General features: G+C 42.9%; 4 protein-coding genes across 7 annotated transcripts in view; 3 read left to right on the top strand and 1 right to left on the bottom strand.

Moving 5' to 3' along the window:
• Window positions 1-564: 564 nt before the first annotated feature.
• On the bottom strand, window positions 565-5,174 carry tmem222b (transmembrane protein 222b). Its single transcript, XM_062486639.1, has 6 exons — window positions 4,993-5,174; window positions 3,843-3,927; window positions 3,041-3,072; window positions 2,709-2,805; window positions 2,500-2,630; window positions 565-1,912 (listed from the first exon to the last, which is right to left on the bottom strand). Exons 1-6 carry the CDS (start codon window positions 5,106-5,108, stop codon window positions 1,825-1,827), a joined length of 549 nt encoding a protein of 182 aa, XP_062342623.1. The 5' UTR covers window positions 5,109-5,174; the 3' UTR covers window positions 565-1,824.
• A 2,624-nt stretch (window positions 5,175-7,798) lies between these two features.
• On the top strand, window positions 7,799-11,387 carry paqr7a (progestin and adipoQ receptor family member VII, a). Of its 4 annotated transcripts, none has more exons than XM_062486638.1 (3): window positions 7,799-7,853; window positions 8,073-8,160; window positions 8,875-11,387. In XM_062486638.1, exon 3 carries the CDS (start codon window positions 8,898-8,900, stop codon window positions 9,966-9,968), a length of 1,071 nt encoding a protein of 356 aa, XP_062342622.1. In that variant the 5' UTR covers window positions 7,799-7,853; window positions 8,073-8,160; window positions 8,875-8,897; the 3' UTR covers window positions 9,969-11,387. The 4 variants fall into 4 exon arrangements, with proteins under 4 accessions (XP_062342622.1, XP_062342620.1, XP_062342621.1 ...); XM_062486636.1 differs by having other exon boundaries at window positions 7,964-8,160; XM_062486637.1 differs by having other exon boundaries at window positions 7,806-8,209.
• Window positions 11,388-12,545: 1,158 nt separating this feature from the next.
• On the top strand, window positions 12,546-15,738 carry sh3bgrl3 (SH3 domain binding glutamate-rich protein like 3). The gene is made up of 3 exons (XM_062445702.1): window positions 12,546-12,702; window positions 13,772-13,939; window positions 14,099-15,738. The coding sequence occupies exons 1-3, from the start codon at window positions 12,658-12,660 to the stop codon at window positions 14,162-14,164; spliced, it is 279 nt and encodes a 92-aa protein (XP_062301686.1). The 5' UTR covers window positions 12,546-12,657; the 3' UTR covers window positions 14,165-15,738.
• Window positions 15,739-16,212: 474 nt separating this feature from the next.
• Window positions 16,213-26,267, top strand: part of trappc9 (trafficking protein particle complex subunit 9) — a 90,585-nt gene continuing 80,530 nt past the window's right edge. Inside the window, exons 1-8 of the mRNA XM_062446057.1 lie at window positions 16,213-16,347; window positions 16,943-17,538; window positions 19,030-19,175; window positions 19,399-19,524; window positions 20,206-20,232; window positions 21,751-21,872; window positions 22,935-23,060; window positions 23,562-23,778. Of these exons, the coding sequence (XP_062302041.1) occupies window positions 16,955-17,538; window positions 19,030-19,175; window positions 19,399-19,524; window positions 20,206-20,232; window positions 21,751-21,872; window positions 22,935-23,060; window positions 23,562-23,778 (1,348 nt within the window). The 5' untranslated portion in view covers window positions 16,213-16,347; window positions 16,943-16,954. The remainder of the gene's footprint in view (window positions 16,348-16,942; window positions 17,539-19,029; window positions 19,176-19,398; window positions 19,525-20,205; window positions 20,233-21,750; window positions 21,873-22,934; window positions 23,061-23,561; window positions 23,779-26,267) is intronic.

Below are 26,267 nucleotides of genomic sequence, written 5' to 3'. Positions count from 1 at the left end.
CTGCATCTCTTAACAAGCCCACCTGTCACCACAGGAATGGACACATTAACCCAGATACAACCCAACCTCTACAGTAATGTAAGTATATTCATATATCCTGCAGAACATAGCTAGTTAGCCATTAACACCTGCGCTACACATTTGCAGAAATCTTAAATAATCAAGTTCAATAATGAACCTCTTATCTGGTTTGCAGGACAGACGGAGCAACACTTCTCAGGATCTGGAGAAAGGTTTGTGTGTGTGTGTGTGTGTGCGTGTGTGTGTGTGTGTGCGTGAGTAGACCTCAGGACCCTGGCTACCTGCTGCTTCTGGCAGCGTTGTGGCAAAAAGAAGGCTCAGCTCTTTTCTGTTTGCTTCCAAACAATGAAGGGATTTGATTCCGGTCAATGAAGCCATGGCAACGTATTTTGTGTGCCAACCTTCATCTCGGATTACCTTGGGGGCTTTGAAACCATACACAGAATCAACATAGATGGAGTAAAGGACAGTAACGCTAGCGTGTGATATGTATGTTAAGACCTTAAGTGCTCAAGACCCATGACAAAAACATTTCTTTAGGCACCAGATTTATGTACTACTTTTGCTCTTTATAAGCAATAACAAAGAATGAGTACGTAGGTCTCTCTTTGTAAACACAATGACAAAGTACAGGCTAGGGTTTCATTACTAAGTCGAAGGCCTTTTCATTGTTCTTCTTTCCACCTGTCATCCCAAAATGAAATCAATCAGGTGTTTCATTAGCGGTGAGGATTCTTTTGGGACACAGTTTGACATGATCAAGATGCTTTGATCCCTCTCTGGGTCTCCCATCCTACTTTTGGCACAAACCTCTTACATAAATGAATTCTCAAGCATTCCAGTCAGGCATACCATTCCAATATCTGCAGGTGTAAACCAGAATTACAACTGAGTCAGCAGCAATGGTTGTCATGGCTGTAGCAGCACTGTCTGTAGAAGGGCATTCAATAATCTGCAGTTAACAGGATCTGAAATCTATACATTCAGCCTTTTAGTGTAGAGCAATGACAAAACGGGTCTGAAAATACAAAATCACCTAGACTTCCGACACAATATAGAAACATTTCATAAAAGTTAGATATGATACAGAGGTATCCTGGAATTCAGAAAAATACAATGCATTGCAACACAACTTTCTGGAGAATCAAGCATTACACAGCAGTACAAGATCTGTGTCAAACCAAGCAGAATACATTCCTTGAAAGGCATTTGAGTGAAATATCATGTTTCTCTTACAAAACATAACAATGGAATATAGGAAGCACTAGATCAAGGGACCGTGGTCACCTTTCATTACTTAGTAGATGCTTCAAAAATGAATTAAAAAAGGGATGTTTACCGACTGGAGTTAGGGAATACAACTCCCCCAGAATTATTGTTGCCGCTACACCACCTTCATTTCTAATTGATAAGTGTTGATAGACAACACCCTCCCCCCTCACCCCCTCCCCATTGGGTTTTATTAGCAATCAACTATGGTGGTTGGGGGCTCAAAAATCCACATCAGCACCACTAACATCAACCCAAAACAATAAACAAAAAGAAATTGGCTTCCAAATGTATTCCTGCTTCAACAGTAGGGTGGCACCAGTGACAGGTTGCCTGTTCAGAGAAACAAACAGTCATTGTTGTTGTTGTAAATGTCGGATGCTCTAGGTTTTCCTCTCATGGTTGGATTCCGGCATGAGTAGTCCTGTTTGAGAGGGTCCAGCAAAGCGACACCTCCCCCCTCACTTGGAAGGTCAAGCCCACATCCAACCTGCAGGGTTCCTCTGGACCCCTGGTGGTTGCCCACCACACCAGTCACCGGAGGTTAAGGGTCAGGGCTACTGTAAGTATGACCCCTGTCAACATAAGGAAAGGCAACCAAGTCTTCAGGAACCCTGCACAGCTGGAGAGAGATAGAGAGGGATGGAGAAAGGGGGGGAAACAAAAAGACCACCAGAGATCATCACTGAGGAACAATAATCTAATTTCTCCCATAGTCTTGACAGCACCCTCCCGAGACCGCACGCACGTCATACATTACTCCGCACCTAGGTGTAGCCATGGCAACCGGAGCCCATGTCATCCTTCTCCGATCCCAGCCAGGGTTATGGCGGTCTAACCCCTCCATGACTCCCGCCCACAATGCCCCCGTCCAGGTGGGACAAAGGGAGGAGCTGTCACTTTCTTTTAATTACAACAGACTGCTTCAGTTAAGGCCCATTGGATTCATGAGGTACTTTGTTTTGTATTAATGGATTGTATTCAGGATAATCCTATGCATGTTCCTAGAACCAGGTTGCTCTCTCCCTGCCCCCTCTCACTGAGAATCCTTGAGAAAGTACATTGAAGGGCCGCTTTGTGAAATGGTCCCCCCCCTAGAGATCCAGAGTACTCTGCTGTCACATCTCCAGCCCTACTTCTTATGACTGCTTGGCTCTGAAGCTACAGTGACAGTAATGTATGTTTTAATGGCTTGGCACAGAGACTCACCTGATGTGCTTGCCATGGATGAGCGACAGCAAGCAGAGGTTAACCATGTTCCATGAGTTGCTGTTTTCATAGCGCATCAGGTTCAGCGCCATGGCAACGTGGGAATGGCAGTTGTCACAGCAGAGGTTGTGCTTAGAACAAATTAGAACAGAAGATTAGTATTAGTCTCAAATGTAGTGTTATATTAAATTAAATGAAAAATTCCCTACCATCCTGTTTTTGTACTCCTCCGAGGCATCATGGACTGCTGTGTCCCAAGCGTTCGACCCACTTGCATAAACCTTGCTGACATCCAGCATCCAGTACCTGCAAACCCAGCAGACTACTCAGCACCGAGCTACTGCTCTCTGGACCAACTGTCTGGACCAGGTTCATATTGCATCAAGCACAATTTTAATCAAAGACTCAGCGAGCAAAGAAGTGGAGACTTTAATAGGTTTCCCTTGCGAGTTGTTAACAGACAAAATGCTCCCAGAAAGACTGTAAACATAAAGCTAAGTCACGAAGATAAAAACACCCCAACATATTTTTATTGACTTACTTTGTCGGTCTCCCGAAAGCCATGTTGTCTTCCTGCACAAAACAAACGAGAAAAAAAGTATTCAATATATATGTTAATGGATTCATTACTAATTGATGAACCAGACCTATACTACTATCGGGATTTGTTTTGGTTTGTTTTTCCAGATGACAAATTTGAGATGACGCTGAGCTCCTCAGCACTAACAGTGGGGACAGATGACCCCACCAGGAGTGACTGGCACTGGCCCGTGTCACAGCGGGTCAAACTACATATCCTCTTCTCGTGTTTCTGACTCTTTCCAGAGGCACTTTCACTTACTGTTCTTGCCCTGCCCAGCCTACAAAACAATAACCACAATCATGGAATTCCTAGTGAGGCTATAAAACACCTGTAAACAGATGAAAGTTTACAGCAGGGATCTTACTAACCGCAGAGCAAGATGAAGTCTACAACTAAGATTAACTAAGATTAGGAGAGTCTGGTGAACAAATGTTTCATCTATCCGTTTCTCTCCCTGGATATGCAATTATTGTCCTTATTTATGTTTTGCCAACATGAAAAATTGTAATAGCCTGCATAGTCTGTCTTAGAGGTTGGCTCAGATAATATTGAACAGTTCATTGATCCCAAGGATTTTAAATCTCCAAGACACCTCCCAGGAAGTGTAAATGTAACGTGAACAGAAAAACCACCAAACTAGTTCTAAAAATAGACTGCTCTCACTATTCTACCAATAATTAGGTCCCCATACGAGTGCATGAAGCAGTGCTTGCTATTGATATTCCTCTTGGAAAAGGTGGATGGGAACATGACTACTCACCGAGACAAAGTAGGGTCCAGCAAAGTCCCTGATCACTCCAGAGGAAGTACAGATCCCCATATGACCAATAAAGGGAAGCAGCCATCTGAAAGACACTGCATATCAATACAAATTTCCGAACTACAACAAAGATAGGAAACAATAATAATCCGCCTCTTTCAACATATAACTATCATCATGATTTGCCAAATTTCATCAGTTTAATTATAGCCTAGCATCAGTGGCCTGTGCACAGCTTGGGAAATAGTCTACATTTAGCTCTCAATTGCAAACTTGAGGTATTCTTGCAAGGTATCCTCTCAAATATCATAACTGGCAGATCACCAGGCTGAATTCATACATTGCTTGGCTCTGTACAAAATTGCTTATGCATTCACTGAATTTGCATTCAAGAATTTTCTCCTGCAAATGTAAAATGATACAGCAAAAGCATAAATGGATTTTCCAAGAACATATAAATAAATAAATGGCCATTTAGTTTAGATAATCGTGGGGATGAGAAGAGCCGGGGTCGTAGATAGATTTGTATTGGCTTGCGTGAACAAAATAGATTTGATGCAGCTATTATGTCATCCTTGATCACACGAAACTATTCACGTAACTATTCACTTTTGAAATTAGTTTCATTAGTAGCCTATCATATTAGTATCATACAGCCAACATTGTCACATTTTATCAACCATGTGCAAATACCAACCCGTCAGTGTGAATGACGTCACCTTCAGCACACAACGTCCTGTATTTTATGTTGCAAAGCCAAGCTCACTCCCGTTAAGTCAGCTTGTACAGAGCAGTAGCAAAGCTTATCGTAACTATTTCACCAGAATTATTGTATCTGACTACTGAATTACAGCGATCTATATCACCTAACTACATTACAAACTTTCATATAGGTAACTTGTATACACACGGGCCATGCTAAAACATCTACCCTCTATTCAATTTCATCACGAAACATGAATCATGGTCGATGGTCTTTGGGAGACGTCTGGGTGAAAACAGATAGCATACTGTACCTGTTAGCAATCTAGCCAGCTGTTCCGCTGAGATGTCAACTAATAGTACTGTACTCATTCCAAGCCTGGACATAACTAGCCAGTAGAACACGGGCGGCACATAAAAACAAACAAAATCGGAAACGATAACTTACGACAGCACGGGGATAGGTGTCCATACAATGCAGTAAGGATAGCGACTCGTGTCTGGGTTAATTCTCTCAAACGCTATGTGGTAATTCTTCATGGTGTCTACTTCAACATCCGCCATCACCAACTGTGGAAAATGAACTTCATTCGTCCCACTTCCTGGCAGAAACCGTCTCCTTTGACAACTAGCGTGGGCTTCCGGGTGTTCACAGAAAGCAAGTGTATGGTTTATGAATGGTCTGAATAACATGAAGAATCTATCAATCCCGCTGGTTCTTTCAAATTCAGTTTTTTTTCGTGCTATAGGCCTATTTTGAAAAACGTAATATGGCTATTGCTTGAAAAATATACTAAAGGACAGGCAGGTAAAAATCTGCAGTGCACATTCTGTTCACAGTAGGGTACGTTTACTAAAACTCCAGTGCCCTGATTGACTACAATACCGTGTGCTGTCAATGATTATTGCATCAACAGTTTCTTTTGGCAGTTGTTGTTTGTTTAAATACAATATTTGTATTACAAAAACGGGGCCAGCACAATTCTTTAACAATACATAATTAATCATATATTTATACTTATTGTAGACCATCTCTATTAATCCTCTATTTACACTTATTGTAGACCATCTCTAAAGTATATCATGCAGTGGGAGACCCCTAGTGGTAGAAACATGAACAATATGGAAAATAAGTAATGAGATCTGTTTGCCAGATGTGCCATCACTGCTGGCATACTGGCATCGTGCCCCATGCACAACAGTATCTGGTCCCGCATATTTGGTTTCTGCTTTGACATGCCTGGGTGCTTCATTGGGCTACCAATTCATGCAACTGGTGAAAACAGTAGAAAACTCAGACAATTATTTGGATAAGTATGCAACCATTGTTCATTTCTGTGCAGTTGTGCATCATAAATCAACAATGAAACAATAGAAAAAGGAATTCTTGAGTTTTTAAGTGGTGTGTGCTCTTTATGGCACAAAGAGTCCTGCCTTCGGGTTCAGGCCAGCATAGTGAGAACTCTGTGATGGTGTGGGGGTTCCAGTTATTGAAGGAGTTATCTGTAGCAATGGTGGAACAGAAACAAAGATGAACCCAAGGGATCTGGCTAGGCGCTGTACACTCCATACAGGTTCCCATTAGACATGACAGGTGATATATTGTGCAAAGGGTCAAAACAAACTACTCAGCAAAACCAGGTAGACGTTGATAAACGAAGGCACAGTGGGCTCACCATATAGGAGTCCAGGGATTTCTCCAGCAAAATGCCACCTCAATATCTGCCCGAACCTTCCAACCCAATTAGGCCTTGGATGTGGAGCTTAGCGGTATTTCATGACATGTCATCCTTTTCAGTCAGAGATTTGAAAGGTAAAATGTCAGGATCAATGCCACCTCACCACTTCAGTAACCTGTAACTTGTTTTGAGAAATAAGGAATAAAGATTCAAATAAGATTCACAAAAGAGCAAGATAGCAAGAGTATTTTTAAGCAGGAGCTAAGTTAATAATGCATCATTATCTCAGGAGGCATTTTTAAATCAAATCCAACACCAAGTCGCATTATGAGAGGTGAATGCATTAAGGTCATTAAAGAACAACCTTTAACCTACATCGGTTCTCATGACTGCAAGTATTGGAATTTGGAAATTATTATGACATGAGTCTCATTGTTTATAAATATATTCAATACTGTGGGAAATGGATTATGTCCCAAAGGTTTTTTACAAAAGGGCATGGGGGAAACACACATGAATGTCAAAGAGCAGGCTACAGCTAAGGACCAAAGCTAGCTGCAAAACAGTTGTGTAAGCAGAGTTGTGTGACTATAACTTGCTGTAACACAAGAAAGATTGTTGAATACCATGGTGGTTGTTGGTCTTATATTTCACGCAGAATGTGTCGAAGCACATGGTCAGGCAAAAATAATGTATGCGAAAAACCTGCACTAACCACGTATAAAGCATATTACAAGTTTTATTATCTGAAACTGGTTAATCAGCAAAACTGCACACTTGCATGCAACTCATTAGTGAACACTCCTTCAGCACTTTATGGAGAAACAGTGCCCCTCAGTGGATACAACATGGGTTTACGTCTCCATCTTCTTGATACATAGGCTTCAGCACTTTTTAAACTGTCTTAAAACCAAAATAGAGCTGTCTCGAATGCAGAACTTTCTGACGATTATTGTATACGCGCCTACTGCGATTCTGACTCCAGAACGGTTTAAAAGTAGCCGACTTATCACTAAAGACACAAACACAATCACAAAATGGAAGCTGAAACTGCAAATGACCACAGGTCGAATGTTGTTGAACAGTAGACATATTCTGGACAAATATGAACAGGGACAGAAAGTTACATAATTGCACGATTGACAAAACTGGATTCAGTCAACAAAGAGGACCATTGTTAGTTTTTACGGGGTGCTATTCCAGTTATATTTACTGCATTGTGCTCACTACAACACTCAGTCTGAGCCTAGTTCAACTTTCAGTAAAGTTAGAATGATCATCACTACGATTAGGTTTGGATGGTAGGCCCACTGTTCCTGTGGATATTGAGCAACAGGCCTGTAAAGATGACACATTCAAGAGACACGTAGCCTACGTAGGCTACGAACAGATTTTTCCTGTTTTGAATTTCTTTTGGAAACCTTCCAGTAATTTGAAATACATTTTTGTTTGCTTGCAAATCTGACCAAGACTCAAAAATCGTTAACAATTATATTGAATAGTTTCATAGTTAATCATTGCCCAGTATTCTTAAAAAAAAAATTCTGGGTGCGGTTAGGCTATGAACTTTAGAACTTTCGAATTCTCTGTGTCATTAAATTGATAGTCTAGCGTGCTCCATCTGCAACAGGTGAGCTATGCATTGTAGGCCTACACACTTAATGTATTAAATACTATACGTTCAAACAGAAAAAGAGGATAACCCAAAAGTTTACGTTCTCGAGTTCGCTGTACTTTCAGGAAGAGTTTCCTTCATCTCTACAGCAGGCAACCAGTCTACTGAGTCTGCTGTACCGAACGTCATTGGATGTATTATCGAGCATACTGGCGACACCACCTTGCCTTTCAGAATAGTGCCCGTGGAAGCTGCAGCCAGTGGAAAAGGTGTGCTCAGAGTATTTTCGAGGGGGACAACGAAGACTAGTTAAAATCTTAAGGTGAGATATCCGACGGGGGTGCCCGGTCAGTCAACTCAACAGCCATTAGGTAACTTTCAACATATTGTTTAGGCTACCTTATCTTAGGCTGTTGTCGGGCTAAAACGAACTTTAAAAATAAGTTTAATTATCATTATTTAACATCCTAAAGGTTTCAGATCCTATTAAAATAGTGTTGCCCATTAGAATGTGGGTCTTGGCACCGGGCAGGAGATTCCAAATAAATCCAACCCGTTTGTGCCTCCAGTCGCTAAACCACATTTGTGCATTAATTTGAATAATATTTGTGTTATATTGATACTAACAAGTGGAAATATAATAACAGTGTGCATGCCAATGTATTTGTCCATCGCAACAGGAAGCAAAAATCACTTGTTATAGTTGGACTGCAATGAGTTACTTTGTTGAAATGGGATGATAAAATTGTCCTGCAGTCTGATATGACTTTCTGTTTGAGAATGTTTCTTATATCCTAAAGAAGTCACCAAATAAGGTGGTCTTATAGAGAGTTCAGGAAATGAAAAGTTGAAAGCCTACCGTGGTAATAATATACCTCATCGTATGAAACTTTGATAAGACAAACATAAAAGTACTGGATGCATGCACCATTTGGCTGTTTTGGTTATCAATATCGATCAACATTATCTCATGCTTTCGTAGTGCAGGAGTATGGGTAAAGTGATTAATTTGCATGTTTTTTTACCTCTCCTTTAGTTGCCTGTCCATTTAAGTCCTATATGGCAACAATTGTCATGGAGAGAATTGGCCGTCTTTTTATCAGAATTCAGCAGGTCAGGCAGGTGCCTGAGATGCTCAGTACGGCTGCACCCTCCATGCCGGCCACCCTGAGGGACAGTGAGGTTCCCTGCTTCTTCAGAGAGCGCTACATCTATTCTGGCTACCGACCTCTTCATCAAGGCTGGCGCTACTACTTCTTTTCCCTCTTCCAGTGGCACAACGAGACCGTCAACGTGTGGACTCACCTGCTGGGGGCACTGTTGATCCTGGTCAAGTGGGCCCAGCTGGCCGAGACTGTGGACTTTGCCAGGGACCCCCATGCTTGGCCTCTCCTCATCCTCCTTCAGTCCTCTCTGTCCTACACCCTGAGCAGTGCTGTGGCCCACCTACTGGCGGGCAAGTCTGAGCTTTGTCACTACATGTTTTTCTACCTGGACTATGTGGGAGTGGCCCAGTACCAGTACGGCAGTGCCGTGGTGCACTTTTACTATGCTGTAGAGGAGGACTGGCATGGCTGTGTACAGGGATTCTTCATGCCTACTGCCTGCCTTCTCTGCTGCCTCTCATGCCTTGGCTGCTGCTATGGGAAATACCGCAACCACAGCCTCCCACCCTGGGTCCGCAAGGTGAGCCAGGTGATACCCTCTTCAGTGGCCTATATGTGGGACACCAGCCCAGTGTTTCATCGCCTCCTCTTCTGGCCCACAGCCAATGGCTTCAAAGATTCTTCTCTGATCTTCCACTTCGGTCAGGTTGCCTTCTTCCTCTCCAGCGCTTTCTTCTTCACCCAACCACTGCCTGAGCGCTGGTTTCCAGGACACTGTGACTTTTTGGGACAGGGCCACCAGTTGTTCCATGTGTTTCTTCTCCTCTGCACCTTGTGCCAGATCCAAGCTTCCTACCTTGACTACCTGGCCCGCCGTACACTGTATGTACACCTGCACAGAGCTGGTGAGGCTGCCTTTTTTGTAGTGTTGTATGTAGCAACCTTAGTATCCTGTGCCTTCATAGCTGCATTCATGTTCAGGAAAGTTAGACGGCTGCTTAATGATAAAGACAAATCCAAATAAAGATCAGGATACATTTATGTACATAAAGTACACTTTGCCCTGCTGGATTCTGCTAGACTTTAACCTACAACAAAATTTCTGTTATATCTCTACACAGTTGTCAACTTTGGACCAAGGGATTTGGTAATGAATCTTGCGATTATTGTAATGAAATGTGTATCAATTTAGGACATGAAAATCGACCTAATATTTTGTGTTTAAGACTGAATATGGAGTGTATTCATCACTGCTGTAAAAGGGTGATAGTGATTTTAAAGTGGAGTTTCCACAACTATGGGAGAAGGTGTATGTAAGCCTAAGGGACAGAAAAATCATTCTGGAAAGGGAGCAAATTGTGGGTCAGACAACAGCTGCAGTATTACAAACTTTACAACCTAAAGTTACTTTACCCATGACCCTTACACACATTTTACACAGTATATATATATATATATATATCAGCATACCTATGTATACTGTGTTTGTATAAACACTGTATTAATGCTGGAGTACCTACTTTTGTGCCTTTTGAGATATTTACATTTGAGAAAGCCTATTATCTAACAAAATTGCATTTAAGAGGCGAATGACTCATATTTAGTGCCTTTATTGTTATTGTAGGCTGGTCTTTGTGCACTGTATCACTTTTATGTCAATGTATTAGAATGTATGATATATATTTGCATCAATACTGTAAGCCAGTTCACCTGCCTATGTATTGTTCTTATCTACCATGGGTGTTTGTTTATAGAGTTTGTAATGGATGTATTTGTCTCTGCAGAACAAGTTTACACAATTAATATTTGGAAACAATATGTAATTCCATTGTTTTGATTCTGGATAATGTGTATGCTGATCTACGAATATGTTAACTTTTATATAATATGTTGACAGGTTTTAAAAAAACTTGTTAAAGTATTTTGGTACTTGGAAAATTGATGCTTGGACAAATATTGTGTTTCTACTTAACCCTGGGTTAGTAAGGCCAGAGCCGTCTATTGACAACCCTATGAGCTTTTCCTGATTCTCCTTCTCTTATTTGCCTGCTTTTGCACAGTGCTCTGACATATGCCAGAGTAGAGACAGATTCTGATTGGCTCTTGGTTGGAGGTCTCCATGGTGACCTCTAATTAAACATCAGTTCTGCCAGGGGGATTTAATAAAAGAGTGAGGTTCAGCAAGTCTCTTTACTAGTCCAACATATTCTCAGTAGTATTTGTCACTGGCTTCAATCACCGTATTTGCTTATTTACTGGTATTCTGACATGAATGTCTTATCTCCATTGAAAGTCATATGGTGTTGATGGTTTCAACATCACAGTTCAAACATGAATCTTCACAAAAGTCCAGTGTTGGAAGCATTTGTCAAAATGAATTACAAATGGGCATTCACTTTTTACTACTTTGCACCTTGTAGAATGTTAATAAAAAGTACTTGAAGCCCTCAACAGATTCGATGCATTGTTTTTCACCGTCTATCACTTTCTTCTTAAAATGTTAAGGATGTTGTTATTTCAGACACAGCATACCATCCTTGTAGTCTGTGCTTTTTGCAAAAGAAGTTATTTTCCCACAGCCAATGAAATGGAAAGTAGTTACCTTCTGCCCCCTTGTGGTAATATAAACCCAAATGACACTGGCTAACAAAAGTCCATACATTCTGTGACTAACACTAAATACATTATAGTGTACTTAACTATTAACAGGAGTTGGAAAATCAGCATTTGTTAAATTTGATCTTTATGACTGAAACATGATGCAATTAGACATATTCCCTTACTCTTCATCTTGGGAGAAGGATAACATTGCTCTTTGAAAAGGCTAACAGTATGATATACCGGTAGGCCTCCAAAGACATATGTTGACAAGACTGGACTAGTGTTTAGACTCCAGTCTTAGATCTTTATTTTCTGAATGGTTCAGTGATTTTTGTCTCTGCCCACACAGCTCAGATTTGTGGAAATACCTGATTCAGCGGAGAAAAGATCTTGGACTCCTTCCCACATTCCCAACTGCCCAGTTCATGATGGTAGGCAACAGCCTGTGTATTTGTTGATAAATATCATGCCAGATAAACATACCAATATTGCCTAGTAACATACTTGATAGTAAGGCAATTGATAGTATATGGTAAGATATTTATTGTTAATTAATCTCAATATTATGATAGTGTAGCAGTACTTTTGGTTTTTCACTAAATGTACAGCAACTATTAGTTTACAATCTTATACAAATATTGCAAGCATTGATAACTTGCAAGTCATTGGCACAGCTAGAATGAGAACTATTGGTTGTCAGGACACATACATTTCCAGCCATTCATGGCATTTACACAAAATAAGTTGTATGTCTTTCCATGATAGTCAGTTAAATGGAAAATGATTGTCTGAGCTGTTAACCCCTTCATGTATGTTACAGTGTACAGACCTACATGTGTTGGTCACACAGGGTACACTCTATTTTATTATTTCTTTCAAAAATAGTAGGCCTATTGCTAACTGTGGCAAATCAAAACTGAAACACTTTTTGTTGAAAATGGTAGGCTATTTGTAGGAAATTTGTGGAACACGGGACATGCCATCAATTACATTTTGTACGGTCCCTTTAAACTACACAGCGAATAGAGGCTTTGCAGGCGCAGGCGAAAGGGGATTGTACGGCAAGTGAACTGTTCACCGAGACACACAAAGGGATTTTGAGAATTGCGAACATGGGCATCAAATTGTATTATACAACCGTCACGGCATCCAGGGAGGTAAGATCTCAATACATTTACTTTTTGATAAGATTAGGCTTAACCAAGGCAATACGGATATGATGTCTCTGTAACAGACACACCCAATGGTCTGGCAATAGCTATACACACCACCTGAACATATATGGTCTGGATGGTATTTATCCCAAATATCGTGTCTTAATTTCGAATATAGTCATAAACGAGTTTTTGGAGAGTTACTGAACGAAGGGAATAGCTACATCCGCATTGAAAAACGGAAGTGTTTTGGTAACAGTTGTGCTTTAACCCTCTGTCTCATTGGAATTTGGGTGGAGATTGTCTAAACCAATATACCGTAGAACATGGATGGTTGAAATGCTATTTTAATAATATAGACACTGTAGTCTTCTGGCTTCAACATAATGTGCATCATATACCTGTACGGTGGCTCATAAGGTGTTGAAACAGGAAGAAGAAACAACCAACCAAAATACTGTACAGTCATTGGAGTTTCGGCACTCGAATGAATTTACCACCGTTAACGTACAACCGGACTGTTTCCACAAATGTAGATTTTTAGGGCAGGCCCCTACATCTGCTATTAATTACAGAGGCATTTCACTACTTGCAGTGTCATTTCTGATTGGATAGAAATAGATGAGGCATGATGCAGTCATAAGTAGCCTAGTCATATGACTTAATAAAATCCTGACCTGCTTGAACAAACAAATCAAAATACCTACGAATAAACGCTAATCCAGTCATTGAAACAATATGGACATTTGAATATGCATTTCGACTCTACTTTCAGCGTTTTTGTAAGATTGTATGAGTACATTGCCCAACATATGCCAGGCTGCAGTTGGAGCCTGGGCTAGGCGTGGTTGCATAGCAAAGATCCCCTCCCAGCTTCCTCAATGGGGCACCAACAGATAGCACTGCCCTATTAATCATCAACCACAATAGATAAGCTCCTTAGCATTTAAAGGCAAAGTAGACCTCACCATCTACCCCCGATGTTGCCTTAATTAAGTCAGTGGTTTATATTCACAAATTGATACCCCATTGATTTTCACAAAGTAAAAACTCCATGTTTGTGTGTATGTAGGTGAAATCTCAGCAGGCGGAGGTGATGCGAATCCTGGACAGCAAAAGCATCCAGTATGAGCTCATCGACATCTCAGTGGGAGGGGAGGTACGAGATGAGATGAGGAGCAAGGCGGGAAACCCCACAGCTGTTCCACCTCAAATCTTCAACGAGGACCAGTACTGTGGGGTGAGGAAGACTGACTTGTAAAAGCTGCTTCACTGTTCTGAAATTCTTTTTCAGTTGAATTCAATTCCTTTTATTGTTCCATAAGAAAATTCAATAGATTTCTGTGATTTGTGCTAAAAAAAGTGTACATGGATGCATTTTTGTTTCCTCTTTCTTCAGAACCATGAGATGTTCTCAGAGGCAGTGGAGGAAGACACAGTGGAACAGTTTCTGAAGATGGCATGAATGCCACCTAAACCCCTGTACCCTGTCTCTCCCCCCCCCCCCCATTTCTTATACCCCAAGGGAGGCCCGTGAAAAACCTTCTGCCCGCTGGCGGTGCCCACCCTTCTTTGTCTCAATGCCATGATGAATGCCAAATACATACAACCAACCAATCAGAAGGCACACACAGATCTGCACCCTGAAACAGTACCATTGGACTGTAACCTAACCACTGTTAATATGATTGTCAATGTTTTGTAAGCTTTTTCTCTTTTATTTCCTTTCCTCTTCCCTTATTGATCCATTCCTGTGTGATGTTTGAATGTCACTAATGCGTTTTAGTCCGGTTGAGATCAATGGAGTGCCTAGACACAAGATAATTAGGTCAAGTTATCTAGGTTGTGACCACATGATCACTGAAGATTACGATAATCCAGAGGCTAACATTCACTAAGGATCTTCATGATCTTCCCTAGACCAAACAAACAGTGCTTGGTCATCCCCAATCTTAAAACTGGGTTGTTTTTCTGCCCTTCAGATTCCCATGTTGTCAGAATTTATGTTTGTAATTAACAGAACTATGAAGGTGCATAATAGTATTACAAATTAACATTTAAACATTTAATTTAACTTACATCCAAACATTTAAATGAATTGCAGGCTATAATTTAAACTACAGTATTCTAGTCATAATTTCCTAGTTAAATACGTGCCAATTAATAGCTGTGAGAATATGTTTCGAAGTTGCATATTGCTGGTTATCTGAACATAAAGTCTTACTAACTTACAAACCCAGTGGCTGTTTTAATGTCTTAGATATCAACGATGATATCACAAATGATTTGGCTATCAATTTTGGGCTTTGATACTGAGTGATATGGTACAAGGTACATTGTATGGCTATTCAGGTCCTATTTCATCAATGCTATATTTACAATACTTGTCACCATGTGAAGATGCAGTGACCGTGGACAAAAAACTGCTTCCTTCTCATAATTACGACTTTTATTATTGTAGCGCACCTCTGAGTGGGTTAGATACAGTGTTTTGTATTGAATTGATACAATCTCAGCTTTAGCAAACACCACATGGGAAGAACGAAGGCCTCACCTCTGATGGTTTTGTGTCTGCTCTGTTCTAAATGGTTTTTGCTGTATTGATAGTTGCACAAAATGTACTCTTGCTTTCAAGTATTGTATGCATCTCAGCACCTAACCCATATATTTTTGTTGTCTTTAAAACCCATTTCACCCCAGGGTTTTCTTAAGTATATATTTGGTCTTAATCACAACTAGTATATTATCCAGTCACTAGTTTCATGTGTAATATCTCTACTCAGCGATGGCACCCTTCACAGACGATGTTTGTGCACTGTATTGTCGGTTAATGGTAGTAGACGTTTTGCCTGTTATTGATGTGTAAGAGACTCATATCAACATTATTTTTGGACATTCCATGTCTCTCTTTGAGCTTCTGCTTTGCGTTTGGACCAATGCCTCTTTGGCCAAAAAATGAAAAATAAGGATGATATGCCGTTGTCTTCCAAGAAGATTGTGAAAAGTGATTTATGGATCAAATAAAATTAACGAACAAAATATGTTGTGTGGAGAGCCTCTCAATTAAACATGGCAATGGGATAATGAAGAAAATTTTGTAGGAAACTGAAAGAAAGCACAGATATACATAATACATGCACTCATCTGTCGAAGTGACACACATTACTGAAGTCTCAAGACATGGCTTCTGAATTTCCCTCTCCATTGCTGTCAACATCTTACTGAGGAATGTGACAGGAGCCTGTGTCTGCACCCACTTTTTCAATTAGCACACTTTGAGTTTATTTCTCACCACATCTGATGAAATAGGCTACTCACTGAAAATAATCTTCAGTGGTAACAAGAAAGGTATAAGCACTGTTACATAGTGGGCATGACGTGTTTGTCTCAAAACTGTTTTGTTTTTTTTGTCACCTAATAGGTGGCACCATAGACTAATGGCACTAAATGTTGTCTAAAGTGAGTGGTGGTAGTGTCCTTTGCCGCCGCTCGTTTTGGCAGTGGCAGTAGTGAGCGGGCTCCTAGCTTTGTCAACTCTTTAAGTGTAGAGCAAGGAGGCCTGGAAAGAAGGAAAGAACTGTCACTTCTGCAAAATAATTGACAGGCTTTTCTTACAGCAAGCATACTTGCGTTATTGCTCCTGTGAAGGTAACAGAAATTGGCAACAAATATTTTATTTTATGTCAACACATTTAATATTGGCAGGTCCGTAGATGTCGTCTACGGCTTGCCAAATATGAAGGCTAACGATAGCTACGTAGACTAGCTGTATCTAGCTAATGTTTTTAGCATGTAACTATATTGGCTTGCCCTTGTTATGCTATGCCTGAAAGCTTTAGCAGTTTTATTTAAAGCATTTGTTGTAAGGGCGATAAACGGAACATGTGAGTTAAAATTAACTTTGCAATTGTCAAGCTCTCTTGGTGTCATTTGTAGAAGCCTGTGTTTTATGAATGAACGGCGCGTCACTACTAGTGTGTGATTCGCAGACATCATTCAGATTAAACTCCATCAACTGTCATGCTCCTTTCGTTGTCAAAGGAAAACAGAAGCCTGGCGAAGTTTACGACCTTTTTAGATATTTAGATTATAATATAATTGTAGTATAGGCCTAGTATAATTATAGAGTTATTTGTATTAAAAGCACCATGGTTTCTTCTCTACTGTCGATGAATGTATTTACGATTCCGCGTAGGCTCGCAGATTAGGTTTGAAACATTTAATGCAAATTGTATATTTACAGCCTCATGAAGACATGAGTGTCCCAGACTACATGCAGTGTGCGGAGGACCACCAGACGGTTTTAGTGGTGGTCCAGCCCGTTGGCATAGTTCCAGAGGACCAGTTCTTCAAGATCTACAAGCGCATCGCCAGCACGAGCCAGGTGAGCATTCGGGACTCCCAGCGCCTGCTCTACGTCCGCTACCGCCACCACTACCTGCCAGAGAACAACGAGTGGGGCGACTTCCAGACCCACCGCAAGGTGGTGGGCCTCATTGCCGTGACCACCTGCGCCTCAGCCAAGGAGTGGCCACAGACGTCGGACCGCTTCCATGCACAGAAGGAGGTGTTTGGCTCAACGCTCTACGACTCGCGCCTGCTAGTGTTCGGGCTCCAGGGAGAGATTGCCGAGCAGCAGCGCACAGATGTGGCTTTCTACTCCAGCTACGACGAGTGCCTCGATGTGGAGAAGAGGGTGGAGGACTTTGTGCAGTCTATCTTCATTGTGCTGGAGTCCAAGAGGTTGGACCGGGCCACTGACAAGTCTGGAGACAAGATACCACTGCTCTGTGTTCCTTTTGAGAAGAAAGACTTTGTGGGTCTAGACACTGATAGCAGGTGAGTGGTTTTCTTTTACAACCGAATTGAAGGGAGTTTGGAATGCTGCCAACTTCCAAATGAGCTACACAGGATTATTGTTTGATGGATATTAACCAGACCAGCTTTAATCGAATTGGAAGATTCCTTGTCAGTTCAAAGTAGACATGTTTTATTGGGGTGGATGAGATTTGTTGTGTTGTTTTTGTCATGATGCTCATACAATGTTGCTAAGGGCAACCTTCGTGTCTTCCTCTTTGACAAATCTCTTTTGATTTGGCTTCTTTCCGTTTCTTTGTTTATCCTCGTTTATTTGTCTTTCTCTTTTTCTTTCTTTCATACTGTCCTGTGAGTTTATTGTTGGGTGTGAAAAGGTGAGCCGTTAGACACATAGCTTATTAAGCCATCCCAGCCCCATCAGCTTAAGCCCTGCCCCACCACCAAGACGCCCTCCTACTCTGTCAGTGCTCTCGTGCATGAGTTCACAGCTGAACACCAAACCCATCCCTCCTCCTCCTATGATACGAGGGTGAAGGGGATGGAGGAGGAGCTGAGGTTTGGATTTGCTGAGCGCCTGAGAAAGAAAGCAGCGAGGGCTAGACCTCGATGTATGGGAAGGTTAAGTGTTCCTTGAACTCAATGTAGCCTAGCAGTAGCAACACACTGTTTCCGACATGAATCGCGCGTGATTCATGGAGGGAGGCATCGAGTTTGGCTTCTTTGCACCTGTTCATGGAAACATACGTTTCACGAGGCCATCTAATCCGTTATCGATCAGATCATCTCGAATGTATTTGGAGCTATCTAGTTCCTGTACTGTTCGAATTCAATTCAATTCACTTTATTCATCCCAATGGAAATTCAAGAAAAGGGAATTAACTAAAGTTTCTACATTACTACTTTGACACTATCACATTCCACTGTTCTGCAGGTTTGACGTCAAAGTCTGATTCAGTTCATGTTTGCTCTTAACCTTCCCACTCTACTCCCTGTCCCACTCAGACATGTCAGAGGTCTTGCACAATTGGCCCCCTATTCTTTGTTGTGTTGATGTTGTCCTTCTCCTTAATATTTATGCGCAAGACTTCGCGATAGGATAGATTCTATTAGAGTCTTATTTGTTGTTTTATTCTCCTTTTGCTCGTGCTATCTTATCCAGCCCCACATACACCCCCTTTTAACTGACATAATTTAACAGCGAGTCTCCCAAATTAGACCTCTACCAAATTATACCCCGGTAAGATGAAATATGAGAACAGGAGTAAGGCAAACACCTTTTTGCGGAACCATCCAGAATGAGAGTAATTGTCACGCAACTGCTGTGCAAGAATTTAAAAAATATATATCATTAGCTATCCAGCACAGCCCACGAGGCTTCCTCTTATGTTGTCTAATACCAAGTCATTACAATGAGTTTGGGCGTAAGGTTACCACCCACCCTTGTCAGTGTGCTGGTATGTGTTAGTGTGCATGTGACAAGGCCTTCCTCCTCCTCTTCCTCCCCTTCCTCAGGCACTATAAGAAGCGCTGCCAGGGTCGGATGAGGAAGCACGTGGGCGACCTTTGTCTGCAGGCGGGCATGTTGCAGGACGCCCTGGTCCACTACCACATGGCCGTGGAGCTCCTGCGCTCCGTCAACGACTTCCTGTGGCTGGGGGGTAAGCCTGAGAAGAGACCAAGTTGTCTCTTTCTCAAACCGACGCCTCAAACTGCAACGTGCTCTGTTGAAATGACTACCTACCTCCCAGGGTTGTGTTTCTCATCTACACAGACACATAGGAACACTCCTGTATGCCATGTCATGTGTTGGTCATCGACCTGTTAAGTTAACGCCAGGGTGACGTCACTGACCGTCGGATTGCAACTGTGTCTTGTCTCCAGCTGCTTTGGAGGGATTGTGTTCGGCCTCGGTCATATTCCACTACCCAGGGGGCACTGCAGGCAAGGCTGCCGGACGCAAACCCAGCATCTCCCAGCCTGCGGATGCTGGGAAGAGACACCGGCCAGGTAAGCTCCTCGAGCCTGCGACGGCCCCGAGTGTGCTGTCAGCCCTGATGTCTCGGGAACGAGGCGCAGTTGAATGGCAATTGGAGCGAGAGGAAATGTGGCGGCTTGTTGTGTGGCCCAAACCAGCAACTCCCACTTTGCGGTGCTTTGCTCAGCCCTGCAGCTTCTTGTTTTTGCTCGACAGGACATCATCACCAACTGACAGAATACCCTGTTTTACCCCAACGACCTAACCCTTCTTCAATATTTAATACAAATAACATCTTTCTTTACTCAGTAATTAACATGTTTATTCAAATCACACCTACCTTTAACTCATAGATACACACAACAGTGGCGTATATTATTGACTTAATTTTATGAAAATTTTGGCTTTATTGACAGTTTAGTTTGAACCGGAAATAAATATGTAATATCCTCCTTTAAGATAATTAACATGCTGCATGTCTTTCCCAAAGTTGCGAAGGTCCCAACTGCTTCAGTTCTGTTCCTGTAGTTCAGATTAACATTATTCCTAGTTCAGATAGAAGCTGGGTAGAATCCAGTCATGGTCTGCCTGGAAGCCCTCAGGCATGGCTCTAAGAAAGCAGAGCCAGGACTTCAACTAACACTGCTTTGATGAAGTGCACCATGTGTCATGGAGTGAACCTGCACTCTCTCTCTCTCTCTGTCTGTCTGTAGGGGCACAGGAGGTTCTCATTGACCCAGGTAGGGTATGCCACACTAACCGGTGTAGCTGTAGTCATCTACTCCCTTTTGCTTGTAGCCCTCCATGCGCTCATATGCCCTGTGTGTGTGTGTGTCAGTATATGTTTTTGTTGTGGGTTTGGTTGGTATTACATTCCACTCTATATGCACTATTTGATTCTATTGATTTTTGCTACTGAATTCTCTTCACCCCCTACTCCCCACCTGCACCCCCCACCCCCCTTACTGCAGGGTTAACCTGTGTAGTAATTTCACAAATTCTTCTGTTAGGTCAGTGATCAGGATCATAAAAATCTTGACCCTGACAATTGCAATACACGGTTGTAATCTGAAATGATCAGTTGATGATTTTCGTGCCTTAAGGCATTTTCAGCGCTTTCTTTATGGTCCCATTTTACAGTTGGGAAGCTTGGGTGCTTCATATGTATCCTGGTAACTATAGTTGATCCTCCAATACAATTTTAAGGAGCAAAGATAAGTCACCAGAAGGTGGCAATGTTGCTGTGGGAATATACAGCAGGCACTCAATGCTGTAAGGATGCTACTTCAGCCTTTAAGTTTGACTAGAGCCTTCAGATACAATGCAGATTCATTGGCCACACATTTGTAATTGGGCAGTGAACGGGAAGTGGAGTCCTTCTCTCTCTCCAAGATAATGTTTCATAAATGTATTTTTTCAATTGCTTGCATAAAAGAGAAATGTCGGTGTAATGTAATCCTTGCTACAGTGACGTAACACCCGCCTCTCGTTATTCACCTGGTGTCATCAGAGTGACAGTATCGCGTTGTTGCCATGGACCCGACTGTTGCCAGGCAATGCACTCTCAATCGGAAGTTATATTCTGATCAGAATGGTCAAATAATAATCCAACCAAATCAAGATTTATTAGTAATTTTATTAATAGAAATGACCAAGAATGCTTTTTTGACCACAATTACCAAATTTACCAACTTATCCTGGATTACTGTCCCTGTTAACTTGACAACAGTTGATTAGAGCTAACAAAAATTGAATGGCCTTTCAAAAATATATTATTTCTTTGCCAGCTCCTCTTTCTCTTGAAATGTGTGCGCCATTACAGAGTTTGCCATGTCATTTGAGGTCACCTCTCTTTAAATGACATGGATGAGGATCTTACACTAAACACAGTGCCCCTATGTGCACTGGAGCCTCCTGAGTTGACGCTGAGCACGGTAGTGAACACGGTCCCTTCAGAACCGCCCGTTGATTGAACTCAAGGTGTCCTTGTGGAGTGTTTGGGATGTTGATCCCGGTTGATCACTTTGTGTGCATGTGGTCCTCCGTAGTGATTGGTGTTTGATGTTTTAGATAGCAAGGCGCTGGTTCACGCTGAGAATGGACCTCTTTTCATCTGGTCCCCCATCTCCCTCCTCCCCCTCATTTTTTACGACTGTCTGCAGCAGAGCAGTTGATTGGTGGATGGGTCTGGCACGGAACAGTCTGGATGTTAGATGTTTTATCTCATTGTTCATGACTTTCTATCTTCTGGAGTACAGGTGCCCTCACAGCCAATGGGATCAGTGCAGACACCAGCACTGAGATCGGCCGCGCCAAGAACTGTCTAAGCCCAGAGGACATCATAGAGAAATACAAGGAGGCCATTTCCTACTATGGCAAGGTATTCAGCTAGAGCCTGTTATGCTACACTATGCAGATACAGTCGACTTGACTCACAAACCGACACACTGTCCCCGAAATGTGAAAGTCATTTATTTCGAAAGCATTACGTAACTGCAGGTTATGCAGGTGATTCTCTATATGGTAGGAAATGATGCTCATAACCACCAGGGGTCAGGGATTAGCCTGGTATCCATGACGTCTGTAAGTCTTTGAGGGACCATAGGTGTGTGTGTGCCCAGGCTGTAAACAAACCAGCAAATGCTGACTGCAGTTGAATGTGTTTGATTGCAGTCAAAAGGCGACGACCGGCCTGAAATGTTCTCACTATTTACGACACGAACTCTGGTCTTCAATCTATTCTTCCCATATTGTAGTGCACACGCATTATAATCGTACCCCTTGGTGTACTTATCGCTTTCAAAGAGTCATTGCTATTGTCTTCATGTCTCTATTAAAATATAGCTCCTCTAACATTTATCAAGGTAGCCGTAATGCTATGGGAAAGTTAAACAAGCACACTATCTTAATACACCATTCAGAGGCAGCGCTGTGCTTTATCTTCATTATTATAATTGCCTTTTTGCACTGACCTCCCCTGGCCCCTTTACCTGTTACTGCTTCATCCAAAATTAAATAACATCTCGACACTGGCCTATTCCGACGTTAATTGAATTTTAATAAGGCGACTATGGGGTTGAGGTGGTGAGGAGGGGGTGGGAAGAACAAAAAAAACAGTCTGTGGATGTATCTGCAGCTCTGCCTCAGGTTTGCTCCTCATCAGATCTGCTGTTCAGGCACTGATTTGAAATGTCAAGAGAGACAGACCAGTGAGTGGACGAGCTCAGAGGGTCGTTTTGGGCCGCAGACTCACGGCTCACTGTGCAAGTCCTGTAATGCGGGTGGCGACTGATGAGCTTCTGTCTTATGATGATGGGAAAACATTCATTTCGATTATGCCTGGAGGACTCACTGTAGCCCTCATTGATTATTCATTTTTTCATTATTGCTGCGCTGAGCTGGGCCCTGACTCCTCTGCTGTCGTTGTCTACCCGCTCCCCAGTACAAGAACGCAGGCGTCATCGAGCTGGAGGCCTGCGTTAAGGCAGTTCGGGTGCTGGCCATTCAGAAGAGGGCCATGGAGGCCTCGGAGTTCCTCCAGAACGCCGTCTACATCAACCTGGGCCAGGTAAGACAGCCCCCCATGAAGCCCCCTCTGGGAGGGGGTGCATCTTAGCCAGCATCCCTGGGATTTGGTCTGCACCACCAGAGCTTTAATGCGTATCACTGGACTGGCAGCCTGGAAACTGACAAACAGCACTATTTTGAGGCTCGACAGCGAGGACACTATGTAGGCGTCTGTCTCCATAAGAGAGTCCCAGTTACGCAAGCCCCTGTCCCTGCTCGCTGTGCTGTGTCGCATTATTCTCACCGCCTTTCCAGGAAAGCTTTCTTTTACAAGAATCCCATCAGAGCCTCTCAAGCCAACCTCAACCAAAATAAGACACTGACCAAAGAGCCCAAAAAAGCATTTAATCAAATTTCACAGTTCAGCAGCTCCCCCCTAACGTCCTCGAAGCCTCGCTATCGAGGAAATGTCCTTCCCGTACGAGCGGGAGAACGTTTCTCAAACACCGGTGTGCTGCTCACAAGTGTGCGTGTCTCACAAGGCTTCCTCTTGTGTCCCTAGCTCTCCGAGGAGGAGAAAATCCAGCGCTACAGCATCCTGTCCGAGCTCTACAACCTGATCGGCTTCCACCGCAAGTCGGCCTTCTTCAAGCGCGTGGCCGCCATGCAGTGTGTGGCGCCCACCATCCCAGAGCCGGGCTGGAGGGCCTGCTACAAGCTGCTGCTGGAGACCCTGCCGGGTTACAGCCTCTCCCTCGACCCTAAGGACTTCAGCAGGGGTGGGTACCCGGAGGAGGCACCGCGCCCCAGCACTTAATGGGAAAGCTTTTCCCAAAAGCCTGACGTGTGTGTGACTGACGGCTTGGAAATGCATGTACAATGTGGATGGACAATTGGCCGCCCTCTCTCTCTCTCTCTCTCTCTCTCTCTCTCTCTCTCTCTCTCTCTCTCTCTCTCTCTCTCTCTCTCTCTATCTCTATCTCTATCTCTATCTCTATCTCTATCTCTATCTCTATCTCTATCTCTATCTCTATCTCTATCTCTATCTCTATCTCTATCTCTATCTCTATCTCTATCTCTATCTCTATCTCTCTATCTCTATCTCTCTATCTCTCTCTCAATTTTGCGACACACACACACGATCCTAAATGTCAATACGCGGAGAGAACAGAAATCTCTGGCATGGCCTGCCCATGCTTTACTTAAAGTATCATCCTCTGAAGATGGGTATCGTCGGGGGTAATATGCTATCCGTGCGCAACTTTGTTTTCACAGAGAGACACAATTGAGACCTGACCCAGGTCTTTGATAGGCTCTCAGGTTTGCTGTAGCGAGGTCCTCGTGATAAGCTTCTCTGTACTGCAGACTCTCAACCTTCACCTCACGCACCCACTCATCTTAGAGGGTTTGGAAACAAAAGAAGCCCTTCCCAGGGAATACAAAGGCTCGAGGTCATCCATATTTGTCCTTGTGATGCTCGTTCAGAGGACACACTTGGGGAGAGTTTTCACAAGGGCACTGTTGACCCTCCCAGTCCACTTTTGCCAGGTGGATCCGTCAATGGAGGAACGTAAAAGATTTTCAATGTAAAAAATATATAAAATGGAGTACTCTGTAGTCAGAGAGGAGCTTTTCAACCGTTGTCTAGAATGCTATTTCCAATCCACCTACGCCTACACACAGTCAACAGTGGTGCTTGTTAACACCCGAGTGCCTGTTGACTATTGATTCGGTTGCAAAAGAGAGTATGCAAAAATAACTCCTCAGAATAGCTCTTAACACAGCAAACCGTGAGCACTGTTCCAAACACCACCAAACACCACCAAAGAGTCCTAGCTTGTGATATGCAGGCAGAAAGGCTGCATGCTGGACTCTGTACTGTAAGACGGTAAGATGTCCACTCTCCTGCTCAGTACATGATGGCCAGTGAAAGAGGGTTCCAGAAAGCCTTGCTTCTCCCCTGGGAGCCCTTAGTGGTGTGATGGAGAAAGCTGCGCGAGGTGATTGCTAGTGCTCCGAGAGAGTTGAGAGGAGTGAGTTTATCGAACTGTAGAAGGTGGAGGATGGGAGAGAGAAAATGGGGACTCAATAGCGCATTCCGATAGCGGCAGCAGTGGCTTGAGATATTGAGAAGCGAATGGGCTTTTAATTGGCCTGGGAGCCCTTTTCACGACTCCTCAATTACCAGGGTGAGAGGGAGAGAGAGCCCATCTCTATTCCCGTATTTATTTTTTTACCTCCCTTGCCCGTGCTCTCTTTCTCTTTATATATTTCTATCTCTCTCTCTATCTCTCTCTCTCTTTGTTCTGTCAAACAGTATTACTAAAACCTTGCAGTGTTTCACATACCCCCGACTCAGGGATTTCATTATCCTGCTGTGTGGAATGCCATCACTGTTCACATTGAAATGACAGCGAAGACCGTAACATCCGGCCAGTCCTACAAAGGGGCCACTAATTCTCGGAGAAAAAGGTACGGTGGCTTTTGACTCAGCCAGCACGTGACAGGGGCGATTGCTTGGCGGTGGCACCGCTGTCATTATCTCGGTGGTGTGCTAATTGGATTGCCAGACACTCTCAATCCCACCTCGCAAAATACCACAGATGAAGTCATTTTGTCCTAGGGGAGAAACGACAGGCACCAGTAAAAAAAAGAAGAAAAAAAAACATGACAGTGTCCTCTGGATTATTGCCCTCCAGATAAGCACTGGCTTCACTAGAAATCACTGGCAGACAGGTGGAAGCACTCTATTTTTAGCCTGCTTAGTGGGCGCTGTTTCGCACAGAAAAGAAATAGCTTACGAAGGATTTGCATTAATAGTTTTTCAGATGACAGAGAAAGTCAGTACGAATTAATAATATCCCTGGTACAGAAAATGCTGATGGCTGACAAGCATTTCGGGCACGATTTCCTCTCTGAATTGTTGCTGCTCAGGGAATAGTATTTTATTTACTGGATTCTCAGAAGTCTAATTTTATTTCATTTTTCTCTCTCTCTCTCGGTGAAAGTACACTGACAGCTGAGAGAGGAACAGAGGGTCTGTGGGGAGGGTTGGGGGGTGGGCTGGCTGGCTGGCAACCTTATGTAACAAGACCCATCCGTGCGCTCCATAACACTGGATGTCAGGCTAAAATGCCATTAAGACGTCTGGTGGATGTGGATTCCTCTGCAGAGAAAACAGCGTTGCCTGAATGAATGCCATGGTTCTGCAGCTCAAGCGTTGATCTGTTATGGGAAGGCTGGCATTTTAAAAGCTGGGAGCTGCTCC

Source organism: Osmerus eperlanus, chromosome 20, assembly GCF_963692335.1.
Source record: "Osmerus eperlanus chromosome 20, fOsmEpe2.1, whole genome shotgun sequence".
Lineage (NCBI taxonomy): Eukaryota > Metazoa > Chordata > Actinopteri > Osmeriformes > Osmeridae > Osmerus > Osmerus eperlanus.
The sequence above is the reverse complement of the archived record's forward strand: the minus strand, read 5'-3'. Positions and strand labels throughout refer to the sequence as shown.